Genomic DNA, 20338 nt, shown 5'->3' with positions numbered 1-20338 from the left:
GATGAAAACAGTGGATTCTTTTCAGAGTTCCTTAATAAGTCCTAATAACTGACAGGCAACACTGAGAGAGCCTTCAAGAAAAAGAGGAGCCAAGCGGGAGAAATACAGAAAAACCTGCATCTTCTGATCTAGTAACTTCACAGGAATGGTACGTTCAGGAAAAGGGAGATAATGCCAGTTATATAAATCAGTGAGCCAGCCAATAATCAATAGTCAGGTCAGGAGTTCCTCCTGCATGCCTATATTGCTAAAAACATAAATGAATACAGTGAATGGGATAGTGGTAACTTCACACAGAATACAAGTAGTCTTTCTTTCTCAGCTTTTTCAATGAGAAAACAATGGCAAGCCCATCAGATCAGCACACATCCCTTGACCCCCAAAATATAAATGGGTGGGTGGGGTGGCATAGCCCAGGTACTAAGGAAAGAGAGCCTGACTTAAATGTAATATAGGCAAAAAAAGTGTGTGGACTCAAAGAAGCCAGTGCCAAATCAAATAAACAAGAGTGTTGATATCATACATCAGTGACTCTGTGCATATTCTTTATCCTTGCAGGCTCCAGTGTGCCATCCACCAGACATGTCATGTTTTTTGTCACTGGTCTATGATCAAAGTGCCACCATGATCTTACTATGAGGAAATATTTTGCGGCGATGCTGTTATTGGCTAGTCTCAACCTGAACAGAAAGTTGTGGCTCCCATTTTATTGATTGGGAATGGTTCCCGGGGCTGAATATTTCAGTGCAAGCAAACATAAGGGGTCAGGATGGAGGTACTCTGATGCCATGTTTGAGAAATGGGGGTGTTAATGACATAAGTTATGTTTCCAACATTGATTTTTTCAATCGCACGCAATATTCACAATGATGCTACGACTGCCAGTCGAGAGCCCTGTTTACTGTTACGGGGATGTCGTGACTATCGCTGTGACACCGCAAATATTGGTGGAAATATAAAAGAAAAAGTTTCTATATCTATATACACACACCCTCACTGGTCACAGTGACAGACTCATGTACTTCCTCACATATCCCCTCAGGCACTCATACACCCACTCACATACCCACTCAGACACTAATGCACCTACTCAGAGACTCATATGTGTACTCACAATAGGCATTTAGATGCTCATGCACCCACTTACAAATGCACTCAGAGACTCATGCACCTATTTGCATACATAGTCATACACTTAAATACACACTCACAGACTCACACAGATATTCCCGCACTGACTCACAGACCCACTGAGAGACTTATGCCTCTACTCACACACTCACTGATAGACAGACCCACTCAGACACATGCATCCACCCATATATTCAGTCACATACTCATGTACCCATTCACATACCCACTCAGACACTCATACACCAATTGACATACCCACTCGGAAACTCACACACCCACTCACATATCTACTCAGAGACTTATACATCCACTTATAGACTTGGTGAAGGAGTCATGCAGCCAGTCACATACACAATAAGAGATGTATGCACCCACTCACATAAGCCAGAGAATCATTAATACTCACTGTTATAGAGATATTGAGAGACTGTTAAATGTTTTTATACAGTTATTTAGATAGTTATTTATCTCATGTGATGGTTATAATGAATTATATAGTTGTCATTTTTTAATGTGGTGGCTATTGAAGTCTTACTTTTGCTTTTGGTTTTAGCGATGTAGCCATGATCATCACGGGTACCGATGTCATTGCGACTCCCAGCGTCACAGTGAAACCAGAAAATAGGTTTATAGAAACTCACTAGAAAAACATGACTTTAAACAATAGAGTAATAAACCCCTAGTGAGTAAAATACTGTAATATGTGTTTTGCACGTTATGAAAACGGTGCAATCGCCGCTGTTAACAATGTAGTCTCGACACTTCAAATAATCGGGAAAACAGAAAATAGGTTTTAGGCATGGTTTTTAAAGACACTTAGTACAAATTCATGAGTTGAAAAGTTTTTTAAAGAAGGATATATATAGTAGTATGTGTATTGCAATGTTTAGAATCGATTTTTTAAAATTAATTTTGCATGTGCTGTTGTCCATTGAATGTCTGCTTTTGTTTTGCGATTTTGCGAGTTATTCGTGACCATCACAAAGTCGTCACGAAGAGTCTCTAATATTAAAATAAAGGGATCTTTAGAAAAAAAAAACAATATTTTGTTTACTATGGTGGCTCTGACAAGATTGATTGTGTGTATAGGTCAGCTACAGATGAGACCGGATGCAGAGTTACTTAGAAACACCCTGTTGCCTTTGTCGGTAAAGTGCACTCCATAATTTCTATAAATTCCATGCATGTCAAAACACAAGTTGTTGTTATAGATTGAGTCCATGTTATGGTATCTAAGCAATGCAGAAACTGTTTTATTACCATGTTTCCTGGCTTTGTCAATTTGCGGGCAGAATTGATTAGACCACTTCCATTTTTGCCTTTGGCATACGTTAGAGTACACCAATACAATGCAAGGGAATAGGGAAAATTAATGAACGCCTGCCCAGGTACAGATGTATGCCATAAGCACACACTGCCTATCACCCTTAGGCAACACCTACTCTACTAATCAATGCAGTACTAATGTCACTAGATTATATGTTGTGCAGCAAACACTATTTCTATGAGATGTGATGTATGTATGGTAACTTGTTGATAATAATTGAAAACTTAATAAATACATATTTTTTAAAAAGACAATGTAAGTGAAAAGCATCATTAATTCAATAAAGGTTACCTTCATTAGGATTTCCAGCCCTACCCCAGTTAGTGTGCCTAGGTCGTTTCCACCACAGTGCACAATCATGAGGTTAGGGTGTTGGTAAATACAATGCTTTTAACCAAAGGCAGCAATTAACCCTCTCTGGCCAATCCATGTAATGTCTACATTAGGCAAACCCAAGTCTCTATTTTAGTAGCCCCTTTAGCTCAATAGACATATCTGTGGCAAACAATCCCCATTTTAAGCATTTTGAAGTGAATGAGCAATAGCAGTCAGGAGAAGGGTGAAGCTGAATGAAGTAGTTTTCAGTTAAAATTGTGTTTAAAAAAAATATATATATTTCATTGGATACTGTCAGCATGTAAGTGAATAAAATTAGGTAGCGTGCTGGATGCATTAGCATGGAGTCCTATTATTGGATGTTGTTTAAAAAAAGAAATGATATACAGACATGGATGTGCTTTTGAATCTGTGAAGTGGACCACACCTGCTGTATCTCATTTGATTGTAGCATGGTCTTTCTAGAATGTGCTGTGAACTTGTGACCTACTGGTTTTAATAAATTTCTATGGCGAATCTGCAGAGGATATATTGAGGACGGCTGTTAAAGAGACAGGTATTAAATGTTTCAAATTGGAGAGGTTTAGGTTCACTGTTTTATGAGGCAGGTAAGATTCCCTAGCAAAATTTTGCAATTAAGTGTGGTATAGTGATGAAAATATAAAAGTAAAAAGGAACGTAGATTTTCTGACTTCCTTTTTTTTGTGAATTCATCATCAGGATCGTGCTTACATTACGATTGTTAACATAAAGGCATGCATTTTGAGCTCACTCTAAACAGGAGTGAAAACACAGACAGTAGCCATTCAGAAATGTAGTTACAACAATGAAACATGAAAGGAATGTTTTAATTTTTAATTCGCTGATTTTTGGAGTATCAGGTAATGTAAATTTCAGAAGGTTGCCATTTATGGTTGCTTTGTATGAGAGTGGTATGGAATTCTTGTACTAAGTTTTTACAAACCCTGTTAAAATTGCATCTATCTAATAAGAGAAAATAAAGTGATATTACCAATGAGCTCAATATTCTGGTATGTTAACTACATTTCTTTGTAAGCAAAAAGAAGTGATTAATAAGGTAGACAATTATGTCCGATTTCAACATATATATATGTATTTTAGAAAAAAAGGATGATGTATAATTGAAATTGTAAGTGTTTTTATATATCTATTATTAAGTAACTAAGACATAGTTTGTCTGGTGCAGACTAGGGGCCCAATTACAATGTTGTTTGGAAACTGTCCCGAACAAATCAGTTCCGTACTAGTCTCTTCACAAATCAGGTTTTGTGAGTCCGGACAACCAATTACGATGCCTCCCAACATCATTCGGTCGGACTCACATTGACTTTAATGGGACCCTGTGTTCTATTTTCGAACACAGGCTCCCACTGAAAAAAGGAGTGTTTGGGAATAACCTTGCACCCTGTGGCAGGCACCCCATGGTGCCTGCCACATTGTGCATGGTTGAGAAGAGGGGTCCCTTGGGTATCCTCATGGGCCACATTCAGATGCCAACGGGCCCTCCAAGACCAATTTCGAAAACTGTTTCCTCTTAGAAAAACTGAATGGGAACAGCTTTTTGATTCAATCATCGGAATCGCTCGTCTGGAAACGGTGTCCATAGAGCTGTACGAATCAGCTCTGAAACACTCCGGTTTCTGGGCATCAAATTGGTCGTTGGAAAAACTGTACAATTCAGTAGGAAACAAGGATTCCGTATCGGATTTGACAATACCGGATCCCTTCGTAATTGGCCCCAAGGTGTCTGTCAACTTAGTTTAGAATGTGCTTCCATGGAGGTGTATATTGCACTTACTCTGATCTGTAATTGGTAGAGGAAAAGTGTGCACAGTACTGCTGAAGCTTTTAAGTAATAATATAGTGTAAGATGTCAAAGTTTTATATGTGTATACATGATGTGCAGCTTATAGCAAATATTTTTATTTGAATTCTGGAAGTTGTAGTCTTATTTGTTCCATTATAAAAGAAGAGTAGAACACTCATATTTGAAAGTGGGGAGAATGCATTGTAGCTGTATTTGAATTATGAATCTCTCAAAGATGATAGCTATGCGTTACATACTCTTTAGTGTAGGTGTCGGCTAATTACGGTGTATATTTGTATTTACATACAGGAAAAATACATGAAAAAGTTGTGTTTTTTAACAATATACAGAATGAGATATGTATTATAACACTGCTAGGCACTGTTAAGCCAAGTACTATTATTAAACTACAGCACCTATGATGCATGTGACATACATGTTTGTTAATTATATAAGCTATCTCTCACCCATGCATGGGTATAACTGAACAAAGAGGTAGGTTGTAGCTAGGCCATAGCACAAGGAGTTATGCGCTTAAAATACAAAAGATGCCCACTGGCATTTCAGTGAGCTATGCACTTCTAGAGCCCTATGTACCCAATTATACATCCAGCTTACAAACAGACTTAAATCTGCCATACCTAAGTAGAAATCCAGACAGACACTAAAACATCCAGTGAGGTAGTTAGAAAAGCATGCGGACATTAACTCACACAGACAGGCACAACTGACATGTATGTTGTGGTAATGGAGGCTGTTTCACACACAATTAAATAACCCAATACTCACTAATACACCCTGGAGGCAATGTATGCAGGCCCTTACTGACATAGTTAGAGAACTATATATCAGAAAAGGAGAGGCAGTGATTATGAAGGTGGTCAGACTCATGTCTGACCGCCATCATATCGGGGTTGAAACCGCCAGACAAGCTGTTGGTGGTACCACTCCCTGTATTACGATGCGTCCGCCTTCAATGCGGCCACAAAGTGTATTTTTTGTATCACAGCATGTGCTGCACGTTGCAGCACACGCCGCAGTCCAAAAAACGCACATTTTGCATATCCCTGTACCATGTGGCAGGCACCATGCAGTGCTTGTCACATGGTGCAGGGATATGTGGGAGGGCACCATAGTTGGTCCCCAGGTACCATGTCTCGGGCCAGAGGGTATGGAGGGCCCGCTAGGGGCCCCCAATGTTCCTTTCCGTCAGAATTTCCATGGCGGGTTTACCGCCATAAAAAGGAAGGGTCGGCAAAAACTGACATTGTAATGCTTACGGCGTTGCCTTGGCAGGCACTGCCATCATTGTAGGCATTACAGACCATCCAACGGGATTCTGGAGCCCATCAGATTACTGTTGGATGGTCATTCTGCCTCCCAACTATCCACCCACCATCCTAATGTGGTAGGCAGAGATCTTGACTGCGATGGCAGTGAGACTGCCACGGACGGGCTGTCGGTGGCGGTCCCACCATCATCGTAATCAGCCCCTTAGTAACAAATTTACATACATATGGAATCACAGCTCTAGATAGGAACTGAAACACTCATTCAGACATCTACTAAACAACTGACTCTTTGTAGCCATGTAGAGAAGTAGCCTTAGGATAACATCTCAGTCCTGCTATACTTGAGGACGTGCATGCAGTTTTACAGCTAAGCCAAACTTCTCATTTAAAAGTATTAGTGAACGCATAAACTGCTCTTTAACTCACCATTGAAATAGGCTGCTGCTATGTAATATTGCAAGGTGTTATACACTTAAAAAGTTACACATATACTCTGAAGTTTTAGTGAGCTATATGCAGTCCTAGAGAGCCATGTGCCCAATTAAATATCACCCTACCAGCGACACTATAATCTGATATACCTAAATAGAAAAGTGGACAGAGCCTAAAACAGCCTTACAGGCTGTGAGAGAAGCATGTAAACATTCAATTACATAGACAAGCACAACTGTTATGTATCTAGCGCTGATGGAGGTAGTTGCATACACATTTAAATAACCCGAAACTAGCCCTTGCATCATGTATACGGCTTAGTACACATGAGCCTGTGCATACAGTTTTATGGCTAAGCCAATATTTATATGTAAACGTCCTAGGGAAGGCATAAAGTGGCCTTTTACCATATACCTCTGACACAGGCTGCAGCTATTTCATAGGCTAGGGTGGTATATTCTTTAAATGTAGCACATGTATTCTGAAGTTTAGTTAGATATGCACTTCAACAGACGTCTGTGTCCAATTATGTATCCACTTTGCTACCTAGAATTCAATCTGAGATACCCAAGTAAAAAAGCAGAGAGACACTAAAACACCCACTGAGGTAGTTAGAGAATGACCTAAATACTCAATCACACAGACAGGCTAGACTGATATGTATTTAGTGGTAATGGATGTCGCTGTACATATATTTAAAAAAAATGAACACTCACTAACACACCTAGGAGGTACTCCATGAAGCCCCTTATGAACACATTTAGAGAATCATACATGTCACAAAGAGAGGCAGTGATTTAGAAATTGACTTAAATACACATCCATTTAGAGCCCCAAACAGGAACTGGCACAGTCATTCAAATATCTAGTAAAGAACTGACACTTTGAGCTCTACCATGCAGAGAAGAAAGCCTTACATCATCTCTTAGGCCTGCTACACTTTTGCATGTACATGCACTTTTCCTGCTAGGTCAATTTTCACACTGTAAAGTCCTACACAGGTATAAAGTACTTTTTTACTGTGTATGATGCTCCAGTGAGATAGGCTGCATGTAGGTCTTAAGGCAGGTTCGTATGTGCTTACAATGTTTGAAATGTACTGCAAAGTTTAAGTGAGCTATATCCACTCCTAGAGGCCCAAGTTACCAATTATAGACAAAATGGCAACCCAGACATCAATCTGACATATATAAGCAGAAAAGCAGACTGACACTAAAACACCCAGAGAGATAGAAATAGAAGTACCTAAACATTCACTCACACAGGTTGTAACTGCTCTGTATCTAGTGGTGATGGTTATATACACACAGTTAAAAAAAGCAATAGTCACTAACTAACCAGGATTCAATCAATGCAGCCTCTTACAAACACATTATCTTGTATTACATATGACTGTGCCCTAGGCTTTAGATAAACCATAATGGAGTGAGCTGTGTGCTTAAAAGGTAAGACATGTAGTGAAGTGTCTGTGAGCTATATGGACTCCTAGAGATGCATGTGCCAAATTATACCTTCACTTTGCCATCCAGACTTCAATTTGACATACCTAGGTACTAAAGCAGAAAGACACTAAAGCGCCCAGTGAGATAGTAAGAGAAACACCTAAACATTCCCTCACAGAGAGAGGCAGAGCTCATATGTATGCATCGATAATGGAGGCAGTTGAACACACATTCAAATAACCCAATACTCACTATCACATCTCGGAGGCAATCAATTTAGCTAGCCTCTTATAGATACAGTTAGATAACCATAGATGTCAGAAAGTGAGACAGTCATTTACCAACAAGTTTAATTATACTTCCAGTGGCATCCCCAGATAGGAACTGCCATACTCATTAGGATATCTGCTAAAGAAGTGACAGCTTCCAATTTGACATGAGACAAGCAGCTTTTTCATCATTTCTCAGGCCTGCTACAGTTGAATCTGTGCATTCAGTTTTACTGCTAGGGTATCCTTCACTTTTAAAAATCATAGATAAGACATGAACTGGTATTCAGCTAAGTATAGGTCAGCACTGAGGCTGCAGCTAGGCCATATGGAAGGGTGCTATGTGCTTAAAATGTAATACATGTACTCTTAAAATTTAGTGAGCAATATGCACTCTTACAGACCCATGTACCTAATTATTTATCCAGTCGGCCTCCTAGACTTCAATCTAGCACACTTAAGTTAAAAAGCAGACATACACTAAAAGACCCAGTGAGATAGTGATAGAAGCACCTAAACATTAATTCTCATAAACAGGGGCAACTGATATGTTTTTACCACTAATGTAAGCAGTGGCACACACACTGAAAAATCCCAAAACTCTCTGACACCCAGGAGGCAATCTATGCAGCCTTTTACAAACACATTTAGAGAACTGTAGATGTCACAAAGAGAGGTAGCCATTTACGCAAAAACTTACATAGACATGCAATGACAGTCCCAGATAGGTACTGAGACACTCATTCAGATATCTGCTAAAGAACTGTAAATTTCAAGTCTAACATGCAGAGAAGTGGCATTGCATCATGTCTCAGGACTGCTACACTTGAGGCTGTGCATGCAGTTTTACTGCTAGGTCAACCTTCACATTTAAAACTCCTAGACAAGGCATCAATATATATACCTCATCACTGAGGAAGGATGTGGGTAGGCCGTAGGGCAAGCTGGTATTTGCTTAAAAGGTAACACAAATACTCTGAAGATTCTGTGAGCTATATGCGCTCATAGAAAACCATGTGCTCAATTATATTTCTACCGTGCCACTCAGATTTCAATCTAGTGCACCTAAGTAGAAAAGCAGACAGACACTAAAACATCCACTGAAATAATGACAGAATCACCTACATATTCACTCATTTAAAGAGGCATGTATCACATGCTAAAATAGGTAGTTGCTCACACATATGAATAATCCAATACTCGCTAACACACCTAGGAGGCAACTTATGCAGCCCCTTACAGACACATTCAGTGAAGTATAGAAGTCACAAACAGAGGTAACAGAGGTATTCACTTTCCAACAAAGTTATATACTCTTGGAATGTCAGACCCTGATAGGGACTTAGACAGTCATTCAGATATTTGTAAAACAATTGACACTTCTAAGACTAACATGTAAACTCTTCTCAAGCCTTAACCTTCTCAAGTCGCTTCTACCACATATGCCTGTCTCCTGTGGTAGGCTGTAGTCAGGCAATAGGGTATGCTCATATCAGTTAATGTCTATGTAACTAGGTGTACAGGTGAAAGTGAGGGTGTGTGAGTAACTCTATGGGTGAGTGAGTGTGTGTGTGTGTGAGTAGTTGCATGAGTACCCTCTCACACCCCCTTACATATAACTGAACACTAAGGTAGACTGTGGGAAGTTAAAGGAGGGTACTACATACTTAAAAGGTAACCCATGCAGTCTGAACATTGCCTGAGCTATATATGCTCATGTAAACTGAATGTTTAAATAGTACAAATTAGTAATGTGATACTATATAATTAAGTGATGATTATACTTCTCTGTTTTTTTTTTCAGATATCAATATCTAGTTATCTACAGAGGATTACCATGCCAACAAAAACTCAGAGAGGAAAGAAGGAGCAACAAATCGAGCGCCTCCTTAGAACCGAGAAACAAAAGGGGCAAAATACAGAAAGGAGAGTCATAGAGAAAGGGCTGCTGGTAAGAAAGCTACAACATTTCTTAAAATTGTTTGTAAACAACTGGAAAAAGTGCATGAAGTAGTAAAGAAAAACAATACTATAACACCCGGTATCAAAACACAAAAAGTCTTTGATATAAAAAGTAAGAAGTTATTGAAAAAAGGATAGATTTTAAGCAGAAGGCAGAGGCAGTTCAAGGAAATCAGAGGTATAATGTTCCATACTAGAGTAATTCGCAACTTGTTAGCATCTATGAAGGAGTCGAAAAGATGGACAAAAGCAATCAAATGCAAGGAACATGTTTAAGGTGTAGTTGATCAGGTGTTTGCTCTGAAGAAGAAACTATTTATCTTGGTTTTAAACAGAATGAAGACACTGGACAAAATTGTGTTGTCTATGAGGAGGGAGAGCCAAAAGAAAAGACTTGTTAATAGAAGTAACTTTTACAAAGTTTTTAGTGATGAATGGGTACATACTTTGAAGACTAAGCCTTTGTTTAACGAAGAAAGCTACTTGCAAGCAACATGCTGTTGATGAATCTGGACGATGTTATGAGATGAAAAATAGAACTCCTATTCGAAAAGAAATAATGGTACATAGAAATGTTGAGGAAGTGATTACTGAAGCGGTGCAAGGAAGGTGGAGACAGGCCCCTGTGTACAAATGGAATTGTAGTAGTGTTTGTAATATTCGACAGCAATCAACTGATATATTGAGAAATTTCTTCCGTATGTTTACTTGCAGAAGTTTAAAACAGAAAATACACTATTTGCAAGGATTAGATCCATGCAAAGCAAGAAAGCTTACTAATTTACAAGGACACTCACTAGCATGTCTGCCAAATAAAGTGTGTCAAAGCAACTTTCATCAGGGGTATACCACTCAGAAATGAGATCTTTTGTTAAAAGACTTTGCTATTTAAAAACTCCTGCTGTATGTTTAGGAGAAATGAAGAGAGCCCTTTTGCAAGGCAGTATAGTAGAAGTAGAAAAGGTCTGTGATGATGTGCAATTTGGTTTCTTTGGACTGGAACAGGAGTGTAGGGAAAATGAATAGCTGGTAACACCAGGAGTTAAGTAATAGAACAGAGGTATTACTGTTGGTAATTTTGAAAAAATTATAAGAAACTTTAAACTTAATTTATTCATAGCAGCCAAACTGTGTTTGTATATGTTGTTGATGCACTCACAACAAAAGACAAACTCGTAATGTTGATTTGTACATTGAAAGTAAAAAAGAGAATAATGATAAGTGCCGTGAATTTGCTGTTTACTTATTTGTGGAATAACAAGCTGACTTGTCCATCTTACGAGTTCTGCTATAATTAGAAAAAAATCTAAATACCTCCTAGAGCAGTACACATCAGCTCATCCAGAAGTACTTAAAGATTTGAATGTTTGAATCAATATTAATACCATCTATACATTAATTTTAAGCTATTGTTCACATAGAGCCAAAGACAGGGAAATTACCTCCAACTGAGCTCCAGAAAGGTCTCAAAGGTAGAGTTGTATACTTGTCATTAGATTTTAGGGAAAATATTGACACTATTGGGGTACAGAGAAATTTGCAAGAGGATTTTGTAATTCTAGCAAATGGTGTCCCTACCAAGAGTAAAAAGATATGGCAAGAGTTAGTAGAGGTTAGTAAAGCTAAAAAGGCAGCTTCATATCTGCTACAACATAGCATATTATTAAAATGCAGAAATTCTTCACGATATCACACATCGAAAGGACAATACATCATCGTCGACAGGTCAGATAGAAAAGTGGATCAATACAGAGTAGAAGAAATGCATTAACATTACAGCATCCATCCCCTACATTCGAAAGAAATTATTGGTGATGCTATTGACCTATATCAACTAAAAGAAGCAAAAGAAACTTTGTTAAGTGTATGGGAAAAAAGTTTTGGAGCTCTTTTTTCCCTCATCTTTTTCCTACTGGGGTAGGTGGTAGGTATGATGATATGTCTGTACAAATACCTGTGCCCAAGGAACAACATTTCTAGTCTTTATTCAGAGGATCCTAGATTTCATCAATGTATACCTTATATGTTTCATCTATTATTTGTAAGTGATTTGTCTACATTGTCTAATGCCATAAATCATGTTTGAAAACAGAAATACATTTGCAAAATCTATCTGAAAAGGAATTTGTTAGGAAAATTCACGGAAACGATAAAAAGCTGGAATACAACTTTATTAATCTCATCGTATGTTAATGTGGGACCAATGAATATTGGTATCGTAGTCACGGTGAACTAAAATGCATGTTGAGAAATTTAGGAACACATAAATGGTTTCTAACTCTCAGTTGTGCAAAATATGCATCAGATGACTTGCTTGAATTCTTGCAAGAGGCACATTTAAATATAAAAGACAGTGAGTTGATTACATTGATATAAACCTATTTCAGCCTACCATTTGGTTAAGAAAAGATCTGCAGTTCCACAAGATTGTACATGAACGTGGTCATGAATGCATGCCAAACTCCTAATAGATTCAATCCTCACTCTAGTTTCTCTCAGGGGCCAAAGCTATCACCACTCACTTCCGTTAGGTTTTCAAAGAGTTCCTTCTGTGTCATGGTATTGGTTACTTCCTTGGTCTGGTAATGGTTTTGATTAATGCTTTGCCTTGTATGTTTGTTTGCTGTGCAGTTCATTGACCTTGAGGTAACAATATGACCATCATTCCGGGACCTACTCCCCTCTGACTCCACCCTAACTCTCTTACCCCACTATTGTGGTCCTAAACTACATACTTGTGTTGCAGGCGTTATACAATGATAAAGGTAGTTTTGGGTACATAAAAATCCTGAGTAATTTTCATTGATATGGCAGGCATTCCTGCTGTGGCAGACACAAAAGTAATATGCAAATGGACAAGGAAATGGCAATATCTGTTATGTGTTTCTCCTATGGCAACAGCAGTTTTAGAGAAGGCTCTATACTCACAAACAGCTAGAAAGTCAAGGTGCTCAATCCGATTTAAAATCTTTATTCGGCACAAAGATTGAAGGCCATAAAAGTGCATACAAAGCACACATCATCAGTAATCATCCATAAACATACAACAATATTAACAAAATAAACAATGATAAAAAACTTCTTACAAGACCCCCACATGAAAATACATTACAGTACAATATTTTTCCTATAATGTATAGAACGCAGTACTAATGCAAACCAGTGGATTGTCTAATGCAAGTATACATTTCCAAACATCTCAATAATCTCTAATATTGCCCCAGAAGAAAATCTCTTCAAATCCTCATAAAAACCACACAATAAAGAAAATTGCTGTGTGCAAGAACAAGGACAAGATATCACGGCTGGTGGGTGCTTTTTAATTTCAGGGAAAGCAACAAGGTGGTGAACAATACCTAATCAAAGCCTAATTATCACAAAGCGATGCTGGGTGTTAGTCACCCAAATCCGGTTGACATCCCCTCAATACATCATTCGATACAAAAGAAGCTACAGTATGTTTCTTATATTCTTCAAGCATTCTAAGCTCCTTTCTGTAGTTCAAGAAGGTACTCTTAATTATGCTATTCTCCAAAGAGGAGTAGTGTGCTGGGATGGTCAGGATAAATGAAACAAACAGCAGTTTAAGAAAAACATTTATATAAAACTGTCAAGGTATTTTAAAAGCAGAGCATGGTGGAGGGATAGGCACTCAGATATAATTGACTTGGTAATATCGTTTTCTACGTTGTCCATACAGGCAGTCAATGCAGTAGTGGTTTTGAGGCTATCATGCCTTCTAAAAAATGTAAGCCTGCTTCCTTGTGTACTATAAAGGATGCTGCAGATCTAGGTGCACACAACAGATGTTTAAGGAAGCGGGTCTCTTCCACCTGAAGGGGTTGACTGAGTGCGTAACACCACAGGCCTCTCCCAAATGGAGCAGTTGTCAGACCCCTCACTTGATAAATTTCGATCATTGCCTTGATTGGGCGACTGCCGATCTTATGAGAAAATCTGAACACTCCCTCCCAAATTCTTCTCAGTTTTAGCTGGGTGCTTAGAACATGTTAGGCCCAAGATCCACTGTTCATGAATGAAACCCGTAGATAGCAAAATGAATTAACGTTAACAATTGGGCCTCCTGCAAATAAAAGGTTCTAAATTTCTGCACTTTCCCACACACTATTGTAAAGTTTTTTGCCTGCCTAATTTTCATTTTCCTGGAGTCCATGAAGTGCCCAAAAGTGTCCTTCAATTTTTGTAAACCAATGGGTGTCCTAGATAGTAGAACAGTGTCGGCGGTGTACAATAAATTTAGTACTGGACCTACCAAAGACATGGGCATCAGACTGCACAGTCTGAAGGGAGCCCTCTACCCCGTTAATAAAGAGTTAAAAAAGGAGCAGTGCTAGTATGCAGCCCTATCTGATTCCCCTCTTGATTTTAAATGAGTTGGAACATTGCCCATAGGGGCTGTAATACACCGTACAACAAAAGACCTGATTATGGATGAGCACTATACAAATTCAGAATCCCTGGGGTGGTCTGAATCTATCTCTGCCAAGGACTGGCTTTGCCAGAATGCCAGTCATGCCCAGTTCCAAGTGTTCTAATTCCAAAAAGTTTGTTAACTCACCAAACATCGTCCCATCTCATAAACAAAACCAGAAAAAGTTTTGAAAGGTCAGAAAGTACCTCACGTAAGCATCACCAAAGGAGCTGCTGGTTGGTACTCACCAGTTTGCTCTCAATATCATCATTAGTAACTTTCATAACCTCAAAGAAAGAAAAAGATTGTGCCCAGGTTTTCTAAGAGGTGAAAAAGGAACGAGAATGAAGAAACAGAATGCAGCGTTGATGCTTGTGTCATTCGTCAACCAATTGGACCCCGTGGTGTGAAAGAAGAAAGTTGCTTCTCCAAGCTAAAATGAGTTGTGACTCACTTGCAGTTATACATACTTTATTGATCACAGTGATCACACTCAGATTAAAAGAATGGCATGTTTTAGACCATTTCTGTTAGAAAGGCTGACATGTTTCATTGGCACTCACTTCCGGCAATTTCATCAGGGCTTGGTGACCGGTCTCCACCTCACCGATACTTCAAGCACAATCTATGGTGGTTGTCAAACAGTAAAGGAAAGATGGTGCTAAACATATAAACACATATTGGAATGGTGTCTACTGGCAATTTTTCCCAAACATCAATGCATGTTAATGTGCATGGTTATGCCATAATTACCCAGTGGTTGCCAACAGAACTCCTACCAGCAACACACTCTCGGGGAGCACCCACAAATTGTAGCCATGCATCCCCATCAGGAAATCGCAGCCGCCGATCGTCATCCGGTGGACATATACACATCGATATTCATGTTGAATAATATATACTGTCAATATCCCAAAGGTTCACCCATGTTCTCCCTATACTCGAAGAGTGCCCACCTCACCTCCTCAAGAATGTCCTGGTAAGAACTGTTCTAAACTTTGACCTCCAAGTAATAAAATCATCAAATAAAGAATCGTTCCTAGCTTCACCATCAGCAGTGGATTGCGGGCGCGCGAGATGTAGTTAGTACAACTAACTATATCGGAGAAATTTCAATGGTTTTGTTCGAGTGAAATGTCCAGCTAACTATAACACCCCTAAAACCTATTGTTTTTCAGTGAATTTCTAAGGTTTTTTAAATGCTAATTCCTAACTATATCAGTCCTGAAACCTATGTTTTTTTCTGTGAATTTCAAAGGTTTTTTAAATGCTAATTCCTAACTATATCAGGCCTGAAACCTATGGTTTTTTCAGTGAATTTCAAAGGTTTTTTAAATGCTAATTCCTAACTATATCAGGCCTGAAACCTATGTTTTTTTCAGTGAATTTCAAAGGTTTTTTAAATGCTAATTCCTAACTATCTTTAGTTACTGGTAAGTACGCTTAGAATTAGTTTTCATGGTCAGTGCTGGTCTAAAAGATGCAGCATTGGGTTCTCTCCTGATAACAGGTGAGTAAATCGGAATTCGTAGTTCGGCTGATTTTAGAGGAATATTTGTACGTTTCAAAAATGGACACTTAAAACATTTTCTGGTGAAAACCACACAATGGATTGCTATGGAAGGAAATACAAGTTACTGGTAAGTACGCTTAGAATTACTTTTCAGAGTCTGTGCTGGGCTAAAAGATGCAGCCCTGGGTTCTCTCCTGATAACAGGTGAGTAAATCGGAATTCGTAGTTCGGCTGATTTTAGAGGAATATTTGTATGTTTCAAAAATGGACACAAAAAATGTTCTGGTGAAAACCACACAATGGATTCCTATGGAAGGAAACACAAGTTACTGGTAAGTACGCTTAGAATTACTTTTCAGGGTCTGTGCTGGGCTAAAAGATGCAGCACTGGGTTCTCTCCTGATTACAGGTGAGTAAATCGGAATTCGTAGTTCGGCTGATTTTAGAGGAATATTTGTACAATGGTGTAGGAAGGGAGAGGGGCCTGAGGTGACGTGTGCAAACACGCCCTGTGGCGCGTTTTAAGTTGGGGAATTAATTCCTCTTCAATCCTGAGGTCGCCTGGGGACCAACTAGCCCACCAGATACCTCCAGTATGTGCCAGGGAGCTGCATTGCAGAGAGGTATTCAGAGGCCACGCCCCTTTTTACAACACTCTGCAACGCAGCTCCGTGGCGCTTAGTGGAGGTACCTAGTGGGCTAGTTGTTCCCTAGGGTACCTCTGGATTGAAGAGGAATGAATTCCCCAACTTAAAACGTGCCACAGTGCGTGTTTGCACAGATCTCACCTCATGCCCCGACCCCTACCTTCACCACTGTGCAAACGCGCCCCGTGGCACGTTTTAAGTTGGGAGATTAAGTCCCCTTGAATCCTGAGGTCCCCTGGCAGCCAACTAGCCCACCAGGTACCTCCAGTAAGCGCCAGGGAGCTGCGTTGCAGAGAGGTGTAAAAAGGGGCATGGCCTCATTACACCTCTCTGCAACGCAGCCCCCTGGCACATACTGGAGGTTCCTGGTGGGCTAGTTGGCCCCCAGGGACCCCCAGTATTGAAGGGGAATTCGTTCCCCCTCTGCAAACGCGCCAGAGTGATGAAAGGAGGGGGCGTGGCCTCCTCCCCATCCCGTTTAAAAAAATATATATATTTTTAAGAAGGGGGGCTGTGTAGCCCCCCTTCTTTTTCTTATTTTTTGGCCCTGGGGACCCCATCCCCCAGGGCCTGTCCCCAATTTGTATTTTTTTATAAAAAATAAAAAAAAATTGGGAAGCGGGCCGCGTGGCCCCCCTCCCGAGGCCATAATTTGCCCCGGGGACCCCATCCCCTGGGGCATGGCCTTTTTTTTTATTTTTGTTTTTGGAGGGGGGCTGCCTTGCCCCCCTCCTGTGTCCCCTTTTGGGCCCGGGGACCCCATCCCCCAGGGCCGTTTTTTTAATTATTCCAGGATCCCATGCCCCGGGGCTTGGGGGTCCGTAACGGACCTCCTATTTTAAATAATTAGTGCCCCGGGGAGGTGGTGGTCCACGGGCCGTTTGGGGGGGCTCGAGCCCCCCGCACAGTTTTTTTTTCTAAACAAACATGCCCCGGGGTGGCGGTCCCCGGGGCTGCGGGGGTCCATGAGCCCCCCGCATACATTAAATCAAAGCCCCGGGGGTGGTGGTCCCCGGGGCTTGGGGGGGCCTTTGAGCCCCCCCACCCATTTATAATGAAGCCCCAGGGGGTGGCGGTCCCCGGGGCTGCGGGGGAGCCGTGAGCCCCCCCGCATATTCAATCTTGGAGCCCCGGGGGGTGGCGGTCCCCGAGGCAGTGTGGGGGGGATTGGGACCCCCCCACACTTTGTATTAATATTATGCCCCCGGGATTTAGCCCCCAGGGGCAAAATAGAATATTCAGCGCGGGAGCCCGCGCTGAATTTTTTTTTTTTTTTCGGCCGAAATTCGCGCTGGGTGCGTGAATCTCGCCGATTTAAAAAAAAAAAAAATCTTTTTTTGGCCCTGGGGGTCCCCTTTTGGGACCCCCTGAGCAGGCCTAGGGGGTCAGGGTGTTTCTACCCTGCCCCCTTGTCGCGTTTTTCGCATTTGGTTTTTAGGTTTCTTGTGCCTCGGTTCTACCGAGGCACAAGATGGCTGCGAACACTTCCTGATCTGGAGTGTTGACAGCCAATTAGCATTCAGCTCGTGCACGGCAGGGTGCGCGCTGGGTGCAGGGAGGGTCCACGGATCCTCCTCGGCTATAGATATATATGTATTTTTAACTGTAATGTTCTCAGGAACTACTGAACGGATTTAAACCATTTAAGCAAAAGGCACGAGTCTGAACTGAGGACTACCTCTTTGCCAAATTTGGTGTAATTCCGCTCAGCAGTTCGGGCTGTAGCTGCGACAACAGGTCCCCCCGTTTTTCTCAGCCCCCGCTTGACGAATCACCGCAAAACTTTCAGGGTAGGAGCAGAGCGGAGCTGGCCAAAAGTTTGGAAAATTTCGCCAAGATTCGTCAATCAGCGCCAACGTTATTCCAAATAGAATGTTGCGGATTTCCTATGGAAAATAGGTCCTAACTATAACTATCTACTGGCGACCGCCAGTAGATAATATATGTAGATATATATATATATATATATATATATATATATATATATATATATATATTCAGTGAAAAAACCATAGGTTTCACACATGTTATAGTTAGCTGGACATTTTACTCGTAAAAAACCAATGAAATTTCCCCGTTATAGTTAGTTCAGCTAACTATAACTCGCGCGCCCGCAATGCACTGCTGATGACGTCACATATTACATCACTCATGACATGGTCAGTGACATCACTCATGACATCACTGATGACATCTCAAATGACATCACTGATGACATCACTGATGACATCATCCTTGTGATAGAGTGGCAGACCTCCTCTCACCTTAATATAAGCTTTGATACACACATTCAAAAATAGAGACTAAAAATTTCAAAACAATGGACATACCAATACCAGTTACAACAACCTCTTCAGTAATTCTAAGATCCACATACACATCCACTCATTCACCAACAGTCCTATACAGTCACTCATACATGTACTCACTCATCATATGTACTCATACACCTATACATCCTGTTACATAATGCCACTCATCCATAGAGTTACTCACACACATAGTCACTCATGCTAATAAAGAATCAAACATACATTCACCTGCATATACAGTTATACACACACCACCACACTTACTTCTACGGAAACTTACACATACTTAGTCTTTTAAACAATCACTTATAGAAACACATACTTATTCATACAGGAACTCTTTCAATCTCTCCCTCTCACATATACTCACATATATACACCAATAGTCACATATACTAGTTTAAAACATATGTAGTTACTCCTGAAGACACTATTGAGACAGTCTTTCACTCACTAACACACCCATACACACACTCATCCACCCATACAGTCCTGCACACATGCTGTCTTCAACACATACAAACAGTGAGTCACTCATTCATGCACCTATGCACTACGTAATACCCCCCACCGAACTATACAGACACTCAGACTGATACTCAAAAAAACAACTAATAACCTATATAGACACCCATGTAGCTACTCACCAACCCATGCAGCCACTTATACACAAAGTGAGAGATACACTTAATCAGTCAGTTACACAATCAATTTTTCAAAAACAAATCATCCATTTAGACACTTATATACCCATTTATTCTTCCATCGACCTTGAGATATACATATATAAAACATATTTAATTTTCAGAAAAACACACATTCACTGGATGATGTCATCAGTGATGTCATTTGAGATGTCATCAGTGATGTCATGAGTGATGTCACTGACCATGTCATGAGTGATGTAATATGTGACGTCATCAGCAGTGCATTGCGGGCGCGCGAGTTATAGTTAGCTGAACTAACTATAACGGGGCAATTTCATTGGTTTTTTACGAGTAAAATGTCCAGCTAACTATAACATGTGTGAAACCTATGGTTTTTTCACTGAATTTCTAAGGTTTTTTAAATGCTAATTCCTAACTATAACGTGTGTGAAACCTATGGTTTTTTCAGTGAATTTCTAAGGTTTTTTAAATGCTAATTCCTAACTATAACGTGTGTGAAACCCATGGTTTTTTCAGTGAATTTGCAAGGTTTTTTAAATGCTAATTCCTAACTATAACGTGTGTGAAACCCATGGTTTTTTCAGTGAATTTGCAAGGTTTTTTAAATGCTATTTTTTTTTTTTATTCTTCATTTTTTTCAAACATATTTTTAATTTTATTTTCTTACCTTTTATAAAGACTATGCTTAAATTTTTAAAATCCTTAAATATTTTTTTTATATATATTTTTTAAAATAAACATGTA

The 20338-nt window shown here is 40.0% G+C and overlaps 1 protein-coding gene across 2 annotated transcripts in view; it reads left to right on the top strand.

Moving 5' to 3' along the window:
- Positions 1–20338, top strand: part of LOC146865603 (uncharacterized) — a 159994-nt gene that overhangs the window by 62205 nt on the left and 77451 nt on the right. For both annotated transcript variants that reach the window (XR_014976656.1, XM_085640752.1), the window contains one exon: positions 9865–10011. Coding sequence is in view for 1 of the 2 variants with exons in the window: in XM_085640752.1 (XP_085496878.1) it covers positions 9865–10011 (147 nt within the window). In the remaining variant the exon portion in view is untranslated. The remainder of the gene's footprint in view (positions 1–9864; positions 10012–20338) is intronic.

The sequence above is a fragment of the Triturus cristatus genome, chromosome 2_1 (assembly GCF_964204655.1).
Source record: "Triturus cristatus chromosome 2_1, aTriCri1.1, whole genome shotgun sequence".
In the NCBI taxonomy this organism is placed as follows: Eukaryota; Metazoa; Chordata; class Amphibia; order Caudata; family Salamandridae; genus Triturus; species Triturus cristatus.
Note: the sequence above shows the minus strand (reverse complement) of the source record. Positions and strands in the feature narration are given on the sequence as shown.